General features: G+C 42.7%; 1 protein-coding gene across 5 annotated transcripts in view; it reads left to right on the plus strand.

Annotated features, from left to right (window-relative positions):
- Positions 1-23,544, plus strand: part of il1rapl1a (interleukin 1 receptor accessory protein-like 1a) — a 186,723-nt gene that overhangs the window by 79,377 nt on the left and 83,802 nt on the right. For all 5 annotated transcript variants that reach the window (XM_022197315.2, XM_022197316.2, XM_022197317.2 and 2 more), the window contains exons 4-5: positions 3,545-3,731; positions 5,084-5,237. In XM_022197315.2, coding sequence (XP_022053007.1) covers positions 3,545-3,731; positions 5,084-5,237 — 341 coding nt within the window. The remainder of the gene's footprint in view (positions 1-3,544; positions 3,732-5,083; positions 5,238-23,544) is intronic.

Here is a 23,544-nt window from a genome sequence, read left to right on the forward strand (position 1 = left end):
AATTTAAGTCTAATTGCCAGTTTTCATGTGAAGGTGACTTCATTTACATAGCAATCTCCATGTGCTCCCTTTGACTCTCTCGTTTTTCTCCTCGCTCTGCTCTTTCCACACCTCTATTTCCTCTGCGTATCATTTCGCATGAGGTCTGTAGCACTAATTCAGATCCATCAATCTTTCATCCGCTCTTCCACACTGTCACTGCCATCAGTCCCTCTGTGTTTCACCTGATAAATTATTTTATAATATTTCCAGTAATGAGGCTGTGTTCTGGAGTGGGTGAAACCGCTTGCATTTCCTTCCCGGTGATTACATTATCCCACATGTTGGATAATAACGTGTGGAGAATTACAGCCACCGTGACCTGCAGACTGAATTTCCGAAGCGACGACGCTCAAATAGAATGTGACAGACGTGAAAGACACACCACAGGACTGTGCATCGAGCCCCGGCTGTCCATCAATCAAGACCCACCGCCTACGCCTTCCCACAATGCCACATGGTCCCTGCTGTGAATATTTAACATGTAGAGATGTCTCCTGTTGGCTCCCCGGGGACTTTAATGGCTCAGGTGCATGACTGCAAGAGGTCATCTCTGATCATCTCCCCATTATGTCAACAAGCAGGAGGGAGGGGGTTGACTTTGTTGGTGTGTGACTTTGTCCACGTGTGCATGTATGTTTCCAGGAATGCATGTTTGCATTGTTGCATTTCGTCTTTAGTCGAATGTATTGTCCAAATGTGCTCTGTAAGCCTCCAACATCACATCTTCCCACTCTATTCCCACTAGATGGGAGGTATCGAGTCGATAATGTTACATTTCAGCACCGAGAGGGCATAGCACTGTTGCAATATCTTGCATCTGACTTTTGCTTCCTACAGCATTTTCTAGATGCCCTTTTAGTCATCCTCTGTGTAGTAGAAGCATACAGTATCTTTCTTTTTTTTCTCCCTCCAAGTACTTCTGCTCTGCTCATTGCTATCTCTAGCTGGTCTTCCACAGCTACATGCAGCCGCATTTGTCCTTGTAGCATGTGTGTGTATGTGTCTGCATCTGTGTTTTATGGCCCCAGGGGGTCAGAGGTGTTTATATGAGAGGGGTGACTCCCTTATTGCTTCCATAACCTGAGTAGATCATATGAAACCCAGTCATTTACAGTGAATGGGAGCATCTGGCCAGCCGTAAATGTAATGGAATGGAATGAAATGAAAGCCCATATGGTTGTACGCCCAGCCTTCCGACCGAGTGCCCGGCTGAGTCAGATCACAGCCGGGCTGGAGAGAGGCAGACATACATTTAGAGGAGAAAAAAAGTATGTGGACTTTTAGGGCGGGTCTCTTCGTCTTGGTTTGGACCAGGCTGCTGTCGCTGACATTCTGATCCATGCTTTCATTACCTCCAAACTCAATTACTGCAATAGCATTCTTCACGGTACATCATCCAAAGTCCTTAACAAACTGCATCCTGAGCTCTGCTGTTCACCTGCTTACTCATTCCCAATCTCACGGCCACATCAGCCCCTATCCCGAAGCTGCGTCTGTTCAATCATACAGCTCTCCTTCTCCACCACCGCACTGCCTCCCACAGCCTCCATCATCTGACACCAGCCTCCTGTCACCACTATTTAGGACAAAAGCTTGAGCTGGGGTGACAGGACTTTCTTAGGTGGAACTTTCTCTCCTGACACATCTGCCCCAATCTTGTTAAATTCAAAATCTGACTCAAAATGAATCCATAAAACTCATTTTAATGCTTATTTTCATGTCCTGTTCAACCTGGTATCTCTACCATGTTTTAGATACGTTTTTTGTATGATGCGCGTTGAAAAGTGCTTCAAAATAAAAATATAGATATAAGTTTAGGTTTTACGCAGCCTTGAGCTCATCCTCAATAATCAAATCAAGATGAACTGGAACACGAAAGCCAAGGACTTTTTGCCAACAATGCCTGATGTTACGATCCAATCGTTAGGGTCAGCTGGAGTCTCCTCATCAATGTAGCAGCCGCCAGCAGAAGCTCTAAATGTCCATAGTCACCCCTCAGTGGCTACGGTACCAACAGACCACATACAACCACAAACAAAACACAAAGAAGCACCAGGGTGAACTGGTCACTTCAAATCCCAGCCGCCCCAACCGAGAGTTTAGGTTGCAGATATATACTCTTCAGGTGTGGTGATGGCCGAAGGTGGAGGGAACTGAGCGGTGGCTCAATCAGACAGGTTGGGAGGCAGGTAGAACAAGGCTGGCGTGCAGGTCGTCTACTCTGGAGTCATCAATTGAGATGAGTGTCAGCTGGGTTCCAGAGAGGCTCTGAAACCAGCCACAGCTGAGCCTACACATACCATCTCCCCACACAAAGGCCCAAAAAGAAACCACCCTAGAAACAAGACGGCACTCAATTACCTGCGGCTGTAACACCTGACCTCACTTATGCCCATGAAGCTAAATGCAAACAAATTCTCTCAGTCAGGCTCCAAAATCTTGAAGACTAGACGCAATTAAAGCAACACAGACGTCCAGATACTTTTGATCATCTAGTTTAAGTTTTGTACGAAACACCTTGTCAGGGTCATATCCTGGGAGGCGGGCACAGTGGGGCAGCTTTACTGACAGCAGCTTTGATGATGAAAAGAAAGACATTAATGAAAGCGAGACTTTCTTGCTAGGTAACAAAGCTAGTTACCTGAATGATGTGTTGATGGTTGCTGGGAAACCGGTGTGGGTGTGTGTGGGTGTGTGTGTGTGTGTGTGTGTGTGTGTGTGTGTGGGGGGGGGGGGGGGGGGGGGGGGGATGTGCCATGAGAACCAACTCCTTGTGATGACCAAGCAGCTTTCTCTTCTGTGTTGGGAGACCATCTCAGTGTTTGTCTCTTCTCTGATTAGCATTCCCTTCCTCCCCCCATAAATCCAATAATGGTCATGAGCAGTCGGCATTGACTCAGGAAAGCTGCTGAACGCGTCGTTATTGTGAGCCTCGCAAACACAGAGGAGGGCGAGGGAGGCTGAGGATGCATGGAAAACAATGAAGATATCTAAAAGGTTATCAAAGGGAATAAACATACATTGACTTATTTACCTATGTGACGTAATAAGATCAATGCTTTTTGGTGAAATTTCTTCATGAAGACTATTTTTTATCTTTTATATTATCATTAGATATATTTAGGTTGAGAGCAAGTTTAAAAGGTATGCTGTCTTTTTTTTTTTTTTTTTTAAAGTGAAACCCCTGTCCTGTGGGCCGGACTGGACCCTCTGTCAGGCCAGTTTTGGTCCTGGAGCCATATATTTGACACCCCTGGTCTACAGTATGCGGAGTCCCCCCTTTTTTTCAATATTAGTAACACCTCTGGACAAAATTGTTTTGCATATTGATTCTCTTCTCAATTTTTGTAAACAGCAAAACAATAATCAAAGAAATATGACTTTCTGTTTTGCTGTCTGTAATGTGATATCAGTACTGTTAATGTGGCAAAGTGAGATTACATCAGATAACTATTACAATTAGGATGACTCCTGAACTCTTTGTGTTGTTTTCTGCCAACAGGAACTCCACGTACTGCATGAAGGTGTCCATGTCTCTGACTGTGGCAGAGAATGACACCAACCTGTGCTACAACTCCAACATGAGAAAAGCTGAGAAGGCAGAGCTGAGCAAGAGTAAAGACATCCTGTGTCCTGACATAGACGACTATGTGGAACCTGGCAAAGACCCAGACATCGTCTGGTACAAGGTGGGCTTCCTGTCTGACTGAGCATGTTCGTTAATATGTGATAATAAATCCACTGCTGTGTGATTTGTCCGTTATTTGTATACTTGCCTGAAGGTCCATTGATATTTGCTGTGTGTGCTGTATACGGTTATTTGTGAGTGTCTGTCTTTGTGATTATACAGCCGAGAAATATTCTTCAATGGTTCATTGGTTTGTTTTCGTCTAATTTCTTGGCCGTTTATGTTTAAAAAGCCTTGTTGGAAATGCGCTTCCAGATCACTTAGGCAGATTATGTATGAAGGCAAATGATGGCAATGAATCACTTAAGCTGTGTTTGCAGTGGACCAGACCACTGTTAGAGCCGTCCAGAGAGAATGAGGTCTGAGCAGAGGGCAGCCGCAGAAATGGCTTTCCTAATGAACACAAAACTTCTATGGGAAGAAAATTGTGAAATGTCATTCTGTGCCCTGTGGAGGGAGTGGATGCCCTCCAAATGCTCCTGGTCCCTGATCTTTATTCAGCATGCAGCTCCTCCTCCCTCACCTGAGTTCTTGCCTTTCCCAGGTCAGGCACGGCCTGCGGACAACAAAGTGCATCCCGGAGAAGGGCTCAGGCCAGACTAATCACAGGCAGATCAGCAGTAGATTAGCTGGCCAGGCTCGACCTCTAGGTTTTTTCCAGAATTCAATTACGACCTGGGTAATGACTGGGAGTGCTGGAACCCAGAGTTATTTGGACCGCTGTGGAGCCGCTGTGATTGAATTCGAAGGTTGCCGGGAGCAATGGTGGAATAGAATCCACCGAACCATCGTTGTCCCTGCCAGAGCACCGAGGAGCCGAAGAGAGCATCGTGTCATGAAGTCACTCATTGTGTCTGCGCACACATTCGCACAGACTCAGCGCAAACATGCTTATTTTGCCAGCAGAGAGTACTGGAAATAAAATTCTGTGTCCTATGTGGCCTCAGCAGAATATTGAATGGAGAATATTCAGTTCAGAGCAATAAATCTTGATCAGGTAAGTAGGATAATGGCCAAACCTTATCATTTTACCGTATGGAACTTTTATGTCAGACTGCCAAGCCATGCATCCCTACCACTTCATCTACTTTCTTAACGCTCAGTGACGTTTTTAAAGCCTCTGTGTCGAGCTCAAACCACTTGAAATCTTATGGATGTAATTCATTATGAAGCAGAGTGAAGGTCTTAAATTTGATAATGTCAGACTTGCCCAGAATGTTTAATTTTCTTCCCACGTGCAGTCCATAATACCTTTCCATCTGCCAGTTGTTTTGCATCTGATTTCTCAAGTGATATATCAATAGTAATTTTTGTGTAGAATTTTTGACCTGCCGGTCCTTTCCTCATATGCAGGAGTGCCGTCCCAAGCAGTGGCGTGCCAGCATCATCCTGAAGAGAGACATTCTGTCTATCCAAGAGGTAAAGGAGGATGACATTGGGAATTACACCTGTGAAATCCAGTTTGGTGGTTTTCTAGTCAGAAGGACGACGGAGCTCACAGTAACTGGTAAGCCCTCAGAGGAATTTTTAAAAAAGTGTGCTTTTATTTTTGGGGAGGAGCTTTTTATAAATTCTCCTGATAGCAGTTGATGTTGTAAGAATGTGACGATAGCAAATGTGGCAGACGCTTGATTAAAAGGAATGAATTGTAACAAACATGCGCACACACCCGCCGAGCACTGCAATGATGTCCTGCTGCTGTGTTAATTGCTGGGGGAGGTTGAATGCTGTGGCCTGGCCTGTATCCCTTTCTCTAACTCAGCACTTTCCAGTCAGCCAAGCACTGTTGAAATATTTAAGGTTGTAGGCTAAACCCCTTCACACAGAGAGCTAAAGAGCCCGGACCAAGGTCAGGAGATTTACAGTACACTTACTCTTTGTTTCTACGCTCCATCTCTCTCTCTCTCCTTACAGTTCTTTATCTTGTATAGCTGCAAGGTGAACACATGACAAATAAATGCATTCATGAGACCCGCCGATGGGATGCGCTAAGCTTGAGTGTTGTGCCAGGTCAACTGTTCTGATTAGGGTTGATGAAAAGGTCAGGTCTAGTTTTTCCGTGTCCTTTTAAACCAGTCTACATGACCCCAACCTACGTAGTCTAAACGGTACTGATCTCTTAGATGCCATCTATAATGCTGTGCAAATATAACTAAACTAAAGCATAAAATAATGGCTGTCTTGTTCTCAGAGATGATTTAGTAAATGTAACAAATGCTATGTCTGATAGCTAATTTGCAACCGTCAGTGTGAAAATCTCGAGAAAGCTCTACATTTTCAGAAAAAAAAACTCATAAGTGCACTCACTGCATCTTTTTGGTACTACTTAGGACGGTGCATGATGAAATCTAAACTCCAAAATCAATTGGTATTTCTAAAGGACATTTTTCAAGTCCCCAAAATGAGGCAATTTGTCAGAGCCCGAAACTGTAAGAAGAAAAAATTTATCAAGAATCATCAGAATTTTTCTGTGTGGGACCCTTTTTGGTCATTTTTGCTCAAAAAATGATCAAAGAAATTCATCTTTATTTTTTTTTCTTTTATTATGATCTGTGGTATTATGATGAGGTACACCCCCTGTCAAAAGTTTTAGGACACTTTCGCATTCAAATGAATGAGAAAGTGTCCTAAAACTTTTGCCAGGGGGTTTATGTCCCAAACTGATCCCAGTGATTGGGATCGGGTTGATCAAGGCTAACTGATCCTGATCCTTTCATGAAAGTGTTGTAAAGCAAGAATACAGTTTCTGGTAGGATGTGTGCGATGGAAATTTTGAATCTACAGCACTATCATTCAATAACTGATTAAACGATTACACAAACTAAACACAGAGAATGTCTTCCTCATGCGAGCATTTCTGTTCTGGTCAATGGATACATGATACAACTTGCATCAGACATACATATAAACATGCAAACAAATATGTAAGCTCTGGCCAGAGTGTCACAGAATAACTGTTGTGGTGTTTGTATGTACTGTGTGTGTTTTTTGTTTTTTTTAATTGCGTAGCATGGTAAAGCTCCAATACTGGATTCAACAACTGACTTTTGTGTATATTTCTTTTGTGTACACTGAAAGCATTTGATGAGTATCTTAAATGGGTGTTTATTTGTGTGGCTGGTCATAGCTCTTGTGGTATGAAGGGACCACACATGTGATATATGCAGACTGTTTTCTATCTAGCAAAGATCAGCAGGAAGATACTTACCTGAACTCGGTACACTGTTTGATAAGATTCCTACTGAAGGTGTGGCTTCGAGATTGGCTGCAGTTGTGATTGATGGACCTGCATTTTATCCCCAGCAAGGTTCACTGATATGAGGTAGATACGGTAAATTGGATTTTATCACTTTTACCATCACAGGAGAGTCTTCCAATTGATCAGCCTTTCCATGGCTTGCTTTAAAGGACCTACATGTGGCCCTTGTGGTGTCTTTCTTTGCATATTTTTGGTTTGAATTATTTGCTCAGGTTTCTAAGTATGTTCTTTTCAGATTTCTGCTGCCTGCTAGTAGAATTTTGAGTTCTTCCAGCGTAAAAAATAATTAAAGGTAATCTGCCTTGCTGTGGACTGTTTTATGACCTTTAAGTTGAAAGCAACATGTGTGAGGTTTTGTCTCAAAAGACCCGCTGGTGTTGTGTTTTCCTTTAATATGAAAGACAAACTAAGTCCCTTTCATCCTTTGTTGCAAAAATCTGTGATTTTGATACTTTTTTTTGCTTTCTCTGCATTTGAACTCTCTGACATCTTATCCTTGCTGTTAAAGGTAAATGTTTAATGTGGTGTATATACACATATGTGTTCCATACATTGCATATGTTTGGCAAGTGGATCTCATGTTGGCCTTATGCTCTGAGTACCTTGGCTGTATCCTTGTGTGTTTGTTAGCCTGTCAGCGTGACCTTAATGTTCTATAATGAAGGCGGCCATAAAAACTTTATTGCATTATAAATATACACAGTCTACATTAATGTTACAGAGAGGAGAAAGGAGGGAATGGAAAGAGTGGGCAACAGATTCTGACAGAAAGAAGGGCAGAAGGAAAGAAAGAAATGTGTTCCACTGAAATTCTCTTTTCATATGTGAGTCTTCTATGTTGGCTGTGTGCAGGGGGGGTATGACACGAGTCAGAACAACAGAAAATATGCAGCTTGGAACTGCAAACCATAGAGAAAAGCAACCTTTTCAACATAAATGAGAGAGTACGATGGAAAAAACAAGTCATTTTATTTCAGATTTTCTCTCACAGTGTAATATTTTCCAACGTTTTGCTTTCTGAACCTACTATATAGTCTTGCGTGCCCATATTGAGCTGCACAGAAGAAGCCACACCCTCCCTGAGGTAGCTTGAAGTATTTTTCCCATAAAGAAATGTCAATAATTAGTCATCAAAATAAAGGAAGTCAGTTTATTTCACACCCAGGATGTGATGTTCCACAGCTTTAATGCAGCAAAAAAAAAACATCACTGGCTTGATTTCTTTTACAGAATCACAGTAAATGCCTGTCTCCAGCCCTGTATCATTAACTATGCAGCTTCTGCAATAAAAATATGGCATACTCTGCATTACACACACGGCATTTAGCCTTATTACTGTAGCGCTGAACCACCTCTTTAAAGCTATAGTATCCTGCTAGAATTAGATTAGCTCACTCTCACCATGGGCTCATTTCCTTTAATAAACCTACACCATCATCCCCTCAAGTGGGCGTGCGATTATCCACGTTTTATCACATCCTGTTAAAACCGACATCGCCTGGACAGCAGGCATAAAAGGCCAAACTACGTCTAGGATCCGAACGGCTAATGTTGTAGTTTATTTGATAGGCCAAGAGGATGAAGGAGGTCATTAAGTTTAACTGATCTTAAATATAGTGCAATAGACACTGGCCTCTGCTTTGACCCTGGCTTGCTGCAGATTGTGCGAGTGTCTTGTGTTCTGACCCTGCTCGGCGCTGTAACGGCCTACATTAGAAGCAGTAAAGGAGACGCTATCTGAACTGAGGTCAGTCTTGTAATAGAGGTTAACTATGGGCATAAACACCAGCTCACGCGGATCAGACTGATTCAGGAGCCCCTTAATCAAGCGCCGATGCTGCTCAGGTTAATAAAAATGTGAACGAAACCCCTCGCCTCGTTTTATGTTTATGGCACGGTGCATTTGAATGTTCTTATCGCATTGTGTGCATGTGGACGCAATGAGGTACGGAATGTGCAGCTGTGGAGTGCGTACGGAGAGCAAAACCACCATTATCAACAGATGGAAAGAATTTGTTTTCTCTTTCCCCTCTATGGACCTTCACCTCCACCTCCCATCTGTAAAGAGAGTGCCTTTCTGTGTACTCTTATAATTGATTCATAGCAGCAGCAGCAGGTTTGCGATTTCCTGGTTCCTCTGAGGAATGCAGAGTGTGGTCAGATTAGTCTTCACTTGTGTTTACCCCTTCCTGCTATCAGAGAAACAAGAAGCAATGCCTCAGATGAAACCGCGACCCACCTGTGATTAACCGATACGTCCATGTACGCTAAGGGGCCGCTCTATTTATGCATGGTCGTGTGTTTGTCGTCTTTTTAGTTCTATATGCATAACCAGTACAGTCTGGTGTGATATGTCTGTTTTTTCATTGTACATCCTGAATCATTTGTGTTCAATTTTTATGGTCCTCCTAGGCCTCATTCCAGCACTGCGATGGTAATGCTACAATAGTGTAACACCAGATAAAAGCCCTGTTCAGCTGATGTATGCAGCTCCCTCTGCGTTATGTAGGAAGGAAAATATTATACAGAGAGCGCAGAAAAGGATAAAGAGAACAAGGGAGTGAAAGTGACTGATAACAGCGGAGGAGAGAGGAAAGAGATAGAAGTGAAAAAGATAGAGAGGTTGGTGCTCCTGTATCTTATCTGTATTCCTCGCCAGTGTTTCCCAGCAGAAACAGTGTGTCCAGGACTATAAACAGACTATTATCCTAGTGTTTATCACAGTGCACATTACCGTTTGCCTCTGTCGGACTTACTGTAATGGAGTCGTTTGGTTTGATGGATGCCTCAGGCGTGGGTTTCTATCTATTGCTCCCATTATACCTCTGTCTGCATCCCTTCACTGTAGAAATGTCTGCCTGCACATTCAGCATAGCCTGCAAGCATGGTGATTGAGGTTATGGCCAATGTAAATGTACCATTTGGCACAGTGAATTGGAGGTGCAGAGGGCAAGAGGAAATCGAGGGGAGGAGAGGAATCGTCTACCTTACATTACCGCCTGTAGAATATCCACAGTGAGAGAGGTGACGCTTGGGGGAAACTCACTTTATGTACTGTGAATAAATATATTTATGTGTGGAAAATAAGATATGTGACTGTTTGTATTTTGTTTGTTTGCATGTGGCACGCTTTATCCTCTCCGCTCACTGTATAGGAATGCATTGTGGGCTGAATTTCACATCCTCAGCGGGCGACGGTTTAAGATTCCTCCATCAGGGTTCGCGGTAACCTGATTGCTCTTGCCTCCTTGGGCGCCGTCTCGCATTTGAGCTAGGACAGCGCTGCATGTGTGATGTGCATGTGTGCATGTCAGAGTGGGTGCGTTTGTTCTGTGCGCGACGAGGAGCTGAGGTGTGGTGAGGTGATCCGGGACGTCGTCTCATCGCAGTAAAAGGTTCCTTACAGTTCAGTTCTTCGATAGGGTGGGGTCACCTTCAGAAGCACGAAACACTTCACGGCCTTATAAAACGTTACAGCCTGTGTGCACATGTGCGAGCGTGACTGGGTGGTTTATTTATTTATTTACTGAGGCGACAACTCGACTTTCTTACCTAGCCAGCTGGACGTAATCTCAGCGGATGTTGGCGGAGGCAGAGGCAGTCGGTGGAGACGCGAGGAGAGAGGACCGTCGTGGCATCCACACCTCCTCCATCTGTTTTCCGTCCTCATCCATCGCGCTGAAGGAGGATAGATGGACGGAGAGGCAGCGATTAGCACTGATATTATCCTAGAGAGCAGAGAGAAGAGGAATGAGTGTGTGTGGGGTGGGGGAGGAGAGATAAGAGGTGTGGGGTGAGAGAAAGATGTTTTTTTTTTCTGCTCTCAGCTGAAAACCTTCCTCTATCTCTGGCTCTATATGCTTGAGCCTGAATACGTCGCAGCTCTGCGGTTCTTGCCGGCCCTGTCATGATCGCGCTAAACACTCGGCCTCGGCTACTGTACATGTCCTTGGAGAGAGGGTGATAAAATCACACCTGAGATAAGTGTTACTCCAGCAGTTCACGTCTCCTAACTTCACCTACACACATGCATACAGACACTTTCATCAGTCACACCCGTGAAAGGCGAGTGCACACACTGTAAAAGCGATGTGCAATGCAACCTACTGTCCGTCACATCCGTTTAGCGTGTAGAAGGTCCGGCATGAGGATTTCCACGGGGCATGCAGCTCCGCGCGCTGATAATTTTCCCGAGCAGCTCAGTTACTCGTGTTATTGCCAGCACAGGGCGGAGCAGAATGTCCCATTATTCGTTTAAGGTCAACTATCTCTCTCGTCATTAACTAATCTCCCTCCCCTTCTTTGTCTCCCTCACCCCTAACCTCTCCGCCCCCTCCTCCCATCCCTCCCCTCACGAGTGTTCTCCAACTCGCTTCATCACTATTCACCAGCTGTCCTCTTAGACTCTAAGCGGACTAAAGTTCACATTGTTTTAATTCAATTAAAATTGACATCAATCTGCATGTGACGAATGAAATTTACATACTCCACAATTAATTTTGCCTGACCTGCCCCACTCCACCCACGTGCACACCCTCAGTCTCTGGTTATTATCATTATCTGGGCCTACAGGGCCGCTACCAGAGCATGAGTGAAATTAAAATTATAATTCCGTCTTCTGAAGCCTTTTGAAGTATAGGTCAATAATTAAACAGTGTTTCTCCGTGGCTGGCAATGCACATCTGGAAAAGGCACACTGCAGCTGTGTTTTAGAGCCGCGTGAATTGGTTTCCTTTCAGCAAAAGCCTGAATAAGATATTCAGCAGGTAAATATCGATCACATTGACGTTACTTGTCACAGCCAGAGCAGATGACACACAATTCCACATTTTATTATCTCCTAATAACACGAGCACTTTAGATGAGCTCTTCCACTGCTTTAAAGACCTCGGTCTCTTTAAGCCACAAAATGGCCTGCAGTTAAATAGGGGTAAAAAAGAATTGAGTGCAAGCAGCTTTCTTGTGGGAACACTGCTCAAGTACAAACCAAAGCAATTATTATTGATGAAAACACCTCAGCAGAACACTAAAGCAAGTCTCCATCATATTTCAGGCATATGATGCTTTCTGTCTCAGTCAGATTTTTTAAAAAACAGATTACTGATATGTCCTGTTCACTGATACAAAGCCATTTGATGGTTTCAGCTCATTTACAGCTTCAAAAAATTCAATCACATCACTCCAGTTTTTAAACATCTCGCATGCTTTGATTACAAAACAGACTTGTAGGTTGAGCTGCTTTTCCATAAAGCTTGTAAAGATCTGCTCAAAGGTTGTGTATCTGACATGTTTTTCGGTTTACAGACAACCATATTTCAAAGACAGTCCCCTGCTGTCCCCTCCAAGAACTCTTTCAAATGATATTCCACTTTATTTTTACTTTCTTTAACAGCTTGTCCTGTTTACTTAAGCTTTACTGATGATGATAATGGTTGAGCATGATGATACCTAGTTGACTTTGTGTGAAGATCACATTCACAACATTCACTTACAGGTGGAGGTTAGATATTAGAGTCTCTTATTATCTTTCCATTACATTGCCGCCTATCCAGTAGACTTCTAGTTTACGAACCCATCAAATTTTACACTTTTTTTTCCTTTACATTACCAGAATGTAATCAAAGCATGTGATGCACTGAATTCCTTTCCATTGAGATAATGCTTCAGATTAAATTCTCTAAATGGTGGCATTACTGATTTTTTATTTTTTTTTAATGATGAACCCTAGCTTGGAAAATCCAAACTGAATCTCCATGTAATCTCCTATCTCCATGTTAGGAGATACAGGAGAGTCAGTTTGGCATTGTGCAAATTGAAGCGCGTTTCCCTCCCGGTACAGTTTGGTACGACCAATCATAGCACGGGAGGCGGGAGTTAATGCTGCGTCATCTTCAGCGCCTGGATTACCCATAAAGATGATGCCGGAGGAGGAGGAGGAGGGCCAAAGCGAATCTTTTTGTGGTCTCTTGGCGTTTTGGATGGCGTTAGTCGTTGCCTCTTTTCACTTGACGTTTGCGACGATGAGGAGGCAGTGGATGGCTCGTTACTTTCGGCTTCTTGCCATTGTTTGTACAGAGGAAAATCCCGTTCCAAACGTGTGAGTAAATTTAAGCAACTTTTACACATACGCACCGACTTGGTTTGGCTCCGATTTAAAGTTATTCCTGACACCGCTAATCGTTCGGAAGGAATCTTTTGTTGCGTAGCCTTTTCAAAAATAAGTGTTGTACTTGAGAGTACCCCATGTATTCGCAGATTTTTGTGACAAAAACGGCAGTAATCGTTCACCGCGACGCTTTCTCGGCTGCATGCCATTGTTGTTTGGACTACATGGAATTCAAGGTCAATTTGTTTGTGCGTCACATCCGTGTTACGCTGATTGGTTCTTTCTCATTCAAGCTGCATTCGTTAGCCCCTCCTTTTTTGAAATCGTCTCCTATCATCACCATGCCAGACTGCCTTTATTTGTATTGATATTAATACATAACTAAAGTCAGTCTGGATTTTCCAGGCAAGATGAACCCAGTTTGCTTCTTTTTACCAAAGAATTCCAAAGGCATTTTTTGTTATTATACAGTAAACCTTCATGAAAATATGTCCTCAAGTGGATAATTTGAAAACAAAATCATTTTGGTGAAAACAACAGCAGCGATATTAACATCTGTGGTCGTCTCATCCCCAGCTTCAGCATCTCCGCATCATCTCAATCACAACATATGGAACTCTTCAGGGATCTACAGATGTAACTAGGCTATTTTTTTTAAATTGTCTTTACAAACAATTTTCAAAGTGCTGCCTAAACACTGCAGGTGTAAGCCTACCACTCACTAGTGCAGTACATTCAATGTGGTGACTGGAAAAACAAAGCGTTGTTGTCGTGTACTCTCCTCCTGATGTAAATCGCAGCTGTTAGTGTTTTCAATCCTCCGTCTCTGGAGAGGACAAATCTAGGCTTTCTCACTCTCTCTGTCTTTTCTGCGTGTAGCCTATTTCCTTACAGTGCAAGTCCAGGCAGCCACTGCAAAGCTGTCATTTTGCTTCCGATTTATTTCCACTTCCTGCTCTGAAAGACGAGGTCCTTTTGAACTGCACACTGAGATAATGGTGAACATGAAGTTTGAGGCCTACATGTGAATTATTGTGCAATCATGTGCCTTAAAGTAACAGCAGAGCTCGCAAAAAGTCACATTTTTAAACACAGCAGAGACCTCAGTGTGACGTGTAATTAGAACAATCTGCAGGAACATTTTGTGGCTGAATATGTTGCTTACAGAAAAACATTGTATTTATGTTAGAATTTTTTCTCTCAATTCCTGCCTGTCTACCTGCCTCCTATGCAATAATGATCATGTTTTCCTTTCCTTTCCTTGTGAACACCTGTTTGATCATCAATAAAGTGCCAACTGCAGTATGGTTCTCGTCACAGGCTATGAAAGAGCTGGAGGTCAATTAGAGGGCCCTAAATAACCCTCTCATTATACACTGTCCTTAAGAAAAGAGACCCCAGAAAGCCCGCTGTCCAATTAATAGATAAGAAGGTGACCATTAACAACCACAGGGGACGTAGACAATAGAAAATTGTCACGTAATTGATCTCAGCCACAGAGCAACGATGGACACATGCCAGATCTGACCTGTTCAAATTAATGAGGGGGTAGTCAGTGTGTTTGAGCATCAGTGGGTGTGTTTACAGACATTTTAAGACGTGTGTTCGAGTGTATGTATGCAAGCCAAAAAATGTGATGCGTGTGCACATCCAACCGCACTTGAGCGCAGGTGCAGGGCAAAGAACACTAACAACGGGAAGGAGCAGGATCTCAGCAAATGGAGAGGCTGTCCACACACTGAAATATCCAAGCTCCCAGGTTTTCTTGGAAATATCTGTGTGCTGGCAGCCTCCCTTTCAAATGTACAGTATGTGAATTAACTATGCAGACAGTTTGGGGCCGTCACAGTAAAAGCTTCTGTTTTCCCTTTTACAGAGAGGAAGTGGAAATATTTTTTCCTGTCAGTATGGTTAAAAACTAAACTAAAACATGCAACTATACATAAGGCTCAGGTACAATGAGTGTCTAGTACTTGTATTTGTACTAGAATGTAGTATTTGTTCCCTGTGTATACCCCCACCTCTAGCCCTGTTTCCCCCTGGAGTTATGGCTCTTCATAAGGTTGATGCAACCCTTGCCCTTTCCTTGTCACTCAGTGCTCTAAATCATGCATATAGTACACAATCAAAGCATCCTCGCTCCAGGCTGCAGACACAAAAAGAGCTCTGTGTGGCTGTTTCATGTAGAAGAGCCCTCCTAATTACAGAACATGTCCCTGTGTTTTCACACTACATGCATGTGCACATGTTCGTGCACACACGTGTATTTGCTTCATGCTGCTCACTTTCTTCAGGTGCACCGACTGGTAGAATTCCTTCTGAATCGTAGATATTTTTGACCGTGTAGCGGTGCCTCAGAGAATGTTGCACATGTCAAAATGAGGATGTTTTTTTCACTACCTTCCAGTAAGTCCGTGACTAAACGCCTTAGCTGTCATTACCATTTTGTGTTGCCACCACTTTCCCTGGTACACAATGAAAATGATGTCTTTACAGCAGCATTGCTGCTCTCTCTCTCTCTCTCTCTCCCTCCTCCTTTGGCATCCCTGCACAGTTACAGAGGCTGTCCAAGAAGCCAGTGTCAGCAGCTATAGACTGTGTGTGTGTGTGTGTCAGGATAGTCTGTTGCCTATGCTACTGCCTATGCCCGCATACTGTGCGTGTGCGTGTGTTTGTTTAGTATGTGTCTGCATACATCACTGCACCTGTACATCTGCTGCACATTCCTGCATGTCAACTGTATGTACCCATCATGTATGCCTGCCCAGCTGTGATAACTGCAAACAAAAGGTGAACTTTCTGTTCTGCCTGTTCCTTCCTGAAGCCAGTTGCCTCTTTGGACATGCAGGTGTAAGTCTGATTGTTTCTGTCAGCCCAAGAGGAACTGGTTTCCCTGGAACAGGCAGTGCACCAAAAAGACAGATGAGATGGGTGTAGTTGGTGCCAGCAGCACCCACATAGCAGTTTTCTTTGCTACAGCAGTGATTAGGTGATGGGTAGCCAAGCTACAGGTGGTCAGCAGATATGTAGGCTGATGGTGTGGGAGAGATCATGTTGATGAATGTCACTGATTGACACATTCACCTTAGTGAGATTACACTCTGACATTTCTGTCTAGCTAGTCAGATGCTCAACAAAAGGAAATGTGACTCATCTGTTGTCTCTGTGGCCATGTCTGCTCCTCACTGTGTCTAGCTCATGATCAGATACCTTTTGTAGTTTTATCAAATTTGTGTGCAACAATGAGCTAAAATGTGCATTCCAGTAGAAGACTGACTCAGTCTTTATTACTGACTTGCCAGTTTGCTGCAGAATGATGTGGGTGTGAGGAATGTCATGTCGTTTTTTTCTCATCCTGTATATGGTCAACAATTTTCCCCTTCCTCTCCTTCATTCTCCTTTCCCTGCCTGTCTCCTTTCTCCTCTCCCTCTCTTAGCATTTTTGCTGTTGCTGTAAAAGGTAGGATGCATAAACAGATAATTGCCATGGTTGAGGACTCATTCCTCATCCTTGCTTTCCTTTTGTGTACTCTCCTACAAACCTCTTACCTTTCTCTCCCTATATATCGTTCTGCATCCAACAGTCTCTGTATTTATTTTAAAATCCTTTCTAATAAGCCATTTAGAAGAGAACAGAGACAATAGTAACAAAGCTAAACAATAACGTATAGGAATATTCTCTCAGCTCTAGGCTTGTATGGCTCTGAGTCCCAGTGTGGCGCAGTGAGAGGGCTGGGTCCGTTCCTGCAGTTGTTGTTTAGCAGTGCACTGAAGCAGGCTTTATGCTGATTAACTGCATCACATCTGATGGATTCCCAGCGACCTCTCCACCCCTCAATATAGCTCTGGGAGCCTTTCAGGGGAAAAAGGCTTCCCTTTTTAATTAGACAAGAATAGGAAATCTATTAGTGAATGCAGACAAGGCTCAGTGCTGAATGAGGGATTGCTGAGTTCCGTCGGTGTTGAACTAACTACAGTCATCTCCCCTGCCATTATTGCATTCACAAGTAAACAACTGATGGCCTCTTTGTCTCCCTCTCTCACCCATCCTCTGATGTGTGAGACAATTTAGGTATCAGAAGTTAGGAACCAGATGGGTTTATTGTCACAAAAACATAATGTACTGCAAAGTAATTAATTATCTTTGCAATACTGACTCCAGCCATCAGCAGGCCTTTTTCACAGCAGGCATTCTGACTTGTCATAGTAGGAACTGCACAGGTATTACTCATACAGTTAATTCCATTCCATTTATGTGTCATGAGACAGTGACAACGAGTTAAAATGCACAACAACATGATTACAGTTTGGTAGCTGGAGATCAGGGCTTGTTCCAGATGTGAACCTACATCCACAGGCAGTAGAAGACCAAACCTCTTCGGGGATAATACCAACACTACTCGATATTGTTCTCATTGGTACAAAACTCCTAAAACAACAAAACCACAACGAACACTGATGACATGTATTGTGCAGCTTCTGTTGACCTCAGCTGATTTACGTAGTTAGTTGGAGTCAGTTCCACCCACGGGCCTCTGATGGAGTACATATTCAATCAAACATGTGTTCATCCACAGCTGAAAATAGTCCCCAAAGCATGCACTAGTTACTGCTGTTAGAAGAATGTGTGCTAAAAACTCAAGTGGATGCCGTTTCTAGAAATAAATACCTTTTTGTTATCATTTAATGATGAATGAGCCCTGAAATTAGGGGTGTAACTTCCATTTTGGGGCACCATTGTATAATATAAAGCCTTATCACCAACCAGAAGAACTCAAATATTTGAAGTAATCCTAAAAAAAGCAGATGAAAGCTGTTGTGCTGTTGCTTCAATGCGTCCGTCCACACAGCACAGGTGGCAGAAGCAGCCACCAAGTAAAATGTGACTTTGAACTGTGGCTCCATGAACCTGCATCACCCAACCTGCACCATCTGATGTCTGTCTGTTTCCCAAACTGAAAACATTTTCAGAGTGGTGATGAATTCATGCATGCTGTTGAGGAAGATCTGGAGGCTCGAGATGCAACTTTATTCCTGCGAAAGGCTAGCCGAGCTCGAACATCGGTAGACCAAGCGCATTGATTTTAAAGGAGACTATGTTGAGAAATAGAATATTAAAAGAAATATATCTCTGACATATGTTTCAAGTTTAAAGTCTGTGAACGTGCAGATGAATGCCTCGGAGCAGTCTGTTGTCTAAGTCTAAAGGAAGTGCTGTTGCTTTTGGCCTTTTTCTGGAATTTAAATACAACAGCATTGTCCTTTGATGGAAGTGGCAAACACACAGTGAAGTGTGCACAGTCATGTGTAGAAAGTCACTCTCTTAAATCCTAATACACTCCTTTGGTGCTCATGCAGAGATTTCTGCTGCAGTGTATGTTGTATGAGGCTGTACAACTTTGATAAATAAAAGACTAGAGAGGTTGTCTTCATAATCATGTTATATTTATGTTGAGGAACAAACAGAAAAAAGGGAGTAGAGAGCTTCAGCACCACAGCACTGTCCCTGGCCCAGCTGCTCAACGAAACAGCACAGCTTCAGTGTGTGTTTCACAGTTTTTAAAAAGAAAAAAAACTCATTAATTTTTAATACTGGGGCCGAACTTTCACTGGGAAATGTTTGTTGAATGATTTATTCAAAGTCTTGCTTGTAGAGAGGAATATTTGTTTAACAATCAGTTGCGGTTCATATGAGGATGGCCTTAAAAGTGCACGCTTCTCCCTGTTTATCTGGAGTCGATTGAATGCGTCTTAATGTGGATCGTGTGCTTCCATGTGTGTGTGTGTGTTTTCTACATTATGATTCACTGAATCCAGGAGACAGATGCAGAACGAGCTTCACAGTGTCTCCCTAAATGCTTTGCTTTGCAATTCTGCACACTCTTCCACGCGCCTTCGTCTCGTGGCATCTGGGGCGTCTCGCTGGGATAACATGTTACATAATTAGCACCAAATTAACACTCAATTAGGCAACCCGTGTTGAGAGGGTGGGGACAGACTATCTTCAGAGACTTCAGAAATCACATCAGAGCCTCAGCCACCACCTGGTCTGCTGAGAACATACTGTATGTCACATGCATATGATTTTCCAATGTACTATAATTGCTACACCTTAATAATTTACACAGAATGTCTGTGTAAAAAACAACGTTCAACAATCCCCAGCAGATGGAGGGATCTGAGATAGTGTGCTCCAAAAACATGTACTTTATGTTGTTTCAGCAGAAAAGCTTTAATTTCTAAATTGCACCAGGTGGATTATGATGCTTGTGCTCCTCTTGAGACTGAAGTGATAAAGAAGAAGTCAGAAAGTTTTTGCTAAAGTTCAACCTGAAAGTGTTTCTTGGCAAATAGATCTCCGATGGGGGCGAGATCCTTCTTTGTTGAGGCCAAATACCAAGAAACACGACTTCATCTGTTGTGGCCTTTCTAGCAAGTTATGCCACTGATAAGCAAAATAACTTTCAAGACCTCTTTTCACTTTTAATAACTAAGTTTTGTTAGCAGTCCAGTATCTTGTGTTGTAGCTGTCTGTTTTCTCCACAAACTTCTTCAAGCAAGAGACTACAAAGAGACAGAATTAACATCCAATAAACACGACTGGAAAGTGCTTGTTGTCCCACATTATTCCTTTTTTATGCAGCCTTGACTGAGATAAGTAATCCAAACATTCAAAGCTAAGGGGAACAATATTTTTTCTTTGGATGCCCACACAGGAGCACACAGAAATGGTTATATGCTCCACATAACAAACTTTTTCACTCTTACAGTTTCTCTCTTCTGTTTTCCCCCCTATGCTTTAAATTCACAAAATCCTCGCCCGTGTTTTTCTCTCTCCTCGCTCCTCTAACTTCCAGTGTCTGGTCCCCTCCCTCTCTCTTTTTGCACACATGCTTAGACACTCCAGCACACACGCATTCACACCTCTGTTGGGGTGGGGTTCTTTATTTCATTAACAGCCGCTTGCACGCCAAAATTCATTATGCCAACCTTCTGTTCTCGCGCACCCAAGCATGCCAGCTAACGTGCGGAACAAATTTCTCTCCCCCCTCCACTCTCGTCACCCTTCCTCCCTCACTCTCCTCCCTCACTCCTGCTAATAAGTATGTTTAGGATGTGATTCACCTGCATCAAAGGCTCCCTGTGAAGAGGCCTGCTTTGTATCAGCGCTCCATGATTAGTCATTGCTGTCAAACTCAGTGTTTCCCTCTGTTGCTATGCTTTGAAGCTAACAGGTGGTTGTATCCAAAATGCAAATAACGTAGATATCATTACATCCTCTCGTGTCCCCTCCTTCTTAGAGAATGTGATAGTACAGTGCCCATGGTGCTTCTTCTGTGAGACATAAATGTATGGAGCGGCTGTTAGATTACTCCCTTTAACTCAAGCGTTGGAGGTTGGTTCCTCTTTCCCATTAATTTTTTCTGTGAATTATTAACTATTACTACTTATCTATAGAGTTAGATAAAAATCTCTGAAAATGTGGTGTTAAAATCTCGACTTTTTCTACATTTTCACGACTAAATAAGCAATAATCAAAGTCCCGAAACACAATTCAAAATGTGCTTTCCCGCTAAAAGCACCCGGCTAATCTGTTTATTCATGATTATGGTTTAAAAATGATCAAAATAATTCATACTTCAGTGGAACATGGTGTGTTCAGGGATTCATGGCTCATATTAGGCAGATTAACAGGGCAATTAGGAGAATTTCATTTTCATCATTAACTCAGTGGTGGTAATGCTACGTGTAATCAAATGCAGCACTGACGTGATTTTTCCACTCTTTGTGAAAGGATGGATTCTAATTTTCAGTTTAATAGTCAGATGCCCATATATGCATTAATCATTTGTGACTGTTCATGCTCCTTTTGTCCATACTGACCGTGACTTGATCACAAATGATAATAAACTTGTTTTCTGTTCAAACCTGAAGCTACAACGTGCTTTGCAACATGTTAAAATGCACAGAACATGACAAAGCAACAATAAAGTATTAAAATAAGGCAATATCGCACCAGTAAAGACCGTACAACCTTAAAAACAGCAATAAGGGAACATCAGAGAAAGAATAAAATGTTGTAGATGCTTGTCTGTACAGTTATTAAACGCTTTTAGAACTGATTACCGGACTGAGCTGTTCTGTTCTGACAGTCAAGGGGAGCTTGTCTGTTGATTATATGATGGTTAGGTCCCCCTTAGAACTTTTAGTAACAGCTGATTGTACAAACTCAGGCTCAGAAGCAGCATTTACATACATTTTTGCATGTGCAATGAAAACTTTCTTCTTGTTTTTCCTTTTGAATTTCAAGTAAATACTCCTCAGCTGAAGAAAGTTCCCTAAAAAATACCAACTGTGTCTCTCTCTCGCTCTCTTTTTTTTAACATTTGCCAATGCCACCAATCCCATTGCCATGGAAATTGATAGGATGGCACCTTGGGTTCGGCTGTGTTTTGACAAGTCATTCCTAGTGGAATAAAAAAAAGGCGCTTTGTCTTGGCTTTCCAGCCCTCTGGGACTTTATTTATGAGACACTGGTGAACACCAGAGCCATAGAAAAGGGGAAAAAAAGGCAAACATGATTGCCACTCAGACGTTTGGTCTCCGGTGCTTTTCTTGTAAATAAATGCATCTGGGTAGAGAACTGTAAATTACTTTTAGTCCGTTTGTTTGTTTATTCACTCACACTATCTCAGATGTTGTAACTGAATGACATGATAGACAGATGATTCATGCAATCACTTATTTGGGGGGAGGTTTAGAAATACTCTGATGGAGCCAAAGGAGATGTTATTAACACAGTAAAGGTCAAAACAATATGACACATACTGTTTGGTGAGACGAATAGCGCCTCATGCTTGCTCTTGTCTCCTTTTCTTACATTTCCCTCTCTTGACTCCCATTTGCCAGCGTGTCTTTCCTTCACTGCTTCCACCTTCTACTAAACATTCTGCCTTGTTCTGCTTTTCCTGATATTACACTTTGCCTTCATCACAAATATATTGCCTCGCCTTTTTGTTTCTCTTCCATGCAGCAGCACTGCCAGAGAGTCTGTGCATGTGTGAGTGGGTTTCTGTAGGGTCGTAATTGCTGGTTGATTTGTGGTCAGAAGATCAGACATCCTACAGGGAGCACGTCAGGTTTTTAAAAGCGGACGAAAAAAGAGCCCAGCCCTGCACCCATTTAACCTCGACCACCTCCAGGGAGGTCAAAGCACTCAATCAGCTTCTCTACTTTTATTAGCTTAGGATTCAATGTAAAATGCCGGCAAGAGAGCGACTATTGGTCGAGTCTAGTGCTTTTACGCACTCGGTTGTTTGTGGGCACCTGGGAATGCGCGTGGAGGATGACATTTACATAAACAATAGCTTAACTGCGACTTTGTAACCTTTTCTGAGTGCTGACAATGGCGACCGCTGCATGATAATTACAGCAAGTTAAATTCTGCTGGGCTCCAAGACGGGCTGGTGAAGGGTACTGGAACATAGTCCATCAGTCATTCGTGGAACAAACACAAAATCTTAATGCTAACCAGCAATTGTGAGGCAGCTGCTAGAGGCCACTTTAACACTGACTGAGCAATGAGTAACAAGGAAGGGAGGTCAGCGGTGAAACCTGACAGTTATCCAGTGTCTGAATATGTTATGTCCATCTTGTTCATGCAGAATGGAAACTACATCTTGTGCTAAGTGCTTGCTTAGAAACACACATATGGTGCAGTATTTCTAAGCTGTACTATCGGGGTAGTGACTGTAATGTACCAAACCACTGTAGAAAAAGCAGGATGTGATGGCCCAAACAAAAGTAGGTCTGGTGCACGATTTTTGTTGAAGATGTAGCTTTTGTTTTTATCATAAATGATCATGTTATGGATGTGGGACTTAAGCACAGCATGTTTTGTATAATTCATTATGTTACACTTTTACTAAGCTAACAGCGAGCTTGTCAAGCTCTCCAAATAACTAATAGTCTCATTTATTTCTGATTGTCTAACTACTGTGATTACTTCTACAACTGCTTTACCAAAATATCCTGACAGCTGTGACGTAGCTCAGGACTCAATCTGAGGATGGTCGCTTTGCAATAAAGGATTTGACTGAAGCTAAAACACTGTGACTGTGTTTTTGGATGGCTCATCTGTTTAATGTAGGATATCTATCAGTCCTGTCTCTGTGTTGGGGATAATTTTTAATTCATTACGTTACTGCTTTTGGGAATGTGTGTGATTTTTAAAGTAATCTTAGTTTGCAATAGGGCAAAGGGAATGAGAAAGGTGTTTTGTGATTTTTGGCTTGAAAACTGTGTCTTTTGCTGTCTCTGATATTTTTAGACCAATGTTGGTGCTGAAATGTGGAAAAATCATTTCCCAAATTGCTTCACAGAATTTAAAGTGAAACACACCAGTTGTGCGTGCCTTTAGCTTAATGTAAGGGGTGTTTTTAGAACAAG

The sequence above is a fragment of the Acanthochromis polyacanthus genome, chromosome 14 (genome assembly GCF_021347895.1).
Source record: "Acanthochromis polyacanthus isolate Apoly-LR-REF ecotype Palm Island chromosome 14, KAUST_Apoly_ChrSc, whole genome shotgun sequence".
NCBI classification, from domain to species: domain Eukaryota; kingdom Metazoa; phylum Chordata; class Actinopteri; family Pomacentridae; genus Acanthochromis; species Acanthochromis polyacanthus.